Here is a 1352-nt window from a genome sequence, read left to right on the forward strand (position 1 = left end):
AAAGAGTGTGCTCTTCGCCCCCTGAAGCACACGAAGCAGGAGACAGACCTCCCTGAAAAGCTTCGGTGAACAGGTGCCTCTGCTTGTGGAAAGCACCTCTGTCTCCTCATTGCTTTTCTGCCCCTTATATCACAGCCTTGTAAAAGGGCGATTCGTTTTGGACAATTAAAGTGATTAACTCACCAGATGTAGGTGCTGGAGCATCTCCACGTATCTGCAGGGGGAAAGAGGTTTGAGTGTGCATTAATTCTCATTCTGTAGAAGCCGGGGAGGGGTGATGTTCTGTTAACAAGCTCAAGGCCACAGGCAGCTGCTTGGGGACTCACGCTTTCTCTGAAGACAGCAGTTCCTGTGCTATGACGTGGGCTCTGGACTGTCCGTCCACCTGTGGGAGGAAACAGAGCCATCAGGAGGGACGGTACCCATGGGGGCAGCAGAAGGGGAATCCCAGCTCCACAAGCATCAGTCAGGTTTATAGAAGGACCGTCACACTGCCGGAGGTGAAATCCACAGGCTTCTCAGGCCACCCCGGCCCTCACTACCTGTGTGATCTTCAGCCTCGCCGCACCCCGGCTGCCTCATCTGTAATGTGGACATTACCAGCATCTAGTGCTCAGCCCAGTGCCTGCTGCGGCCTGCATGCTCGGCCGCCCTCACACCCACGCAGACTCTGCCCACAGCCCGGCAGGTTTTGAACAACCTGCGGTTCTCTGTGCCAAGCGAGCTCTCTCTTCTTGCTTTTTTACATGCTGTCACCTCAGTGTACTCTTCCTTTCTCTGCCTGGCCACCTCCCAGTTATCCTTGGAGACTTAGCCAGGGTGTCTATCACTTCCTCCGAGGAGCACTCCTGATCCCCTCCGCGAACAGGCTGGATTAGGTGTCCTTTCTGGGCAGCCCCCTCTCAGGACACCGATTACATCTCCCCCTGCAGGCAGGCACCGGGAAGTGCACCTCTGCAGGGCAGTGCCCAGCCTGGGGTTGGTCCTCTTTTGTTACTGAAAGAATGAATGAGTGAATGGATGAATGAATGAATGTTCATACCACTTGGGAAGCACTGACTCTCCTGGCTAACCTCAGAAGGTGAGCCATTTAACCCATCTGAACCCCAGCCTCCGCACCTGTGAGATTCGACAATAACTGAGATTTTGTCTATAAACAGGAAGGATGAGCGGGCGCCGAGGCAGAGGCCCGGGCCTTCTGCCACGAGCAACCCTTGTGGCCCCAAACCTGCCGGATATCAGACACACTGCGGTGTATCCGGAAGAGCAGAGACACTATGGGGCAGTGACAGGACAGATGGGGAAAGACACTGGGCCTGTGCAGGTGAGGCTGGGCGGGGGGGGGGGGGGGG

General features: G+C 55.9%; 1 protein-coding gene across 1 annotated transcript in view; it reads right to left on the minus strand.

Annotated features, from left to right (window-relative positions):
• The window catches only part of FGD5 (FYVE, RhoGEF and PH domain containing 5), a 119125-nt gene that overhangs the window by 49757 nt on the left and 68016 nt on the right, over positions 1–1352 (minus strand). The window contains exons 4-5 of the mRNA XM_007461575.1: positions 327–385; positions 184–214 (exon numbers count right to left, since the gene is read on the minus strand). Coding sequence (XP_007461637.1) covers positions 184–214; positions 327–385 — 90 coding nt within the window. The remainder of the gene's footprint in view (positions 1–183; positions 215–326; positions 386–1352) is intronic.

This window comes from Lipotes vexillifer, unplaced genomic scaffold (genome assembly GCF_000442215.2).
Source record: "Lipotes vexillifer unplaced genomic scaffold, Lipotes_vexillifer_v1.1 scaffold889, whole genome shotgun sequence".
NCBI lineage: Eukaryota > Metazoa > Chordata > Mammalia > Artiodactyla > Lipotidae > Lipotes > Lipotes vexillifer.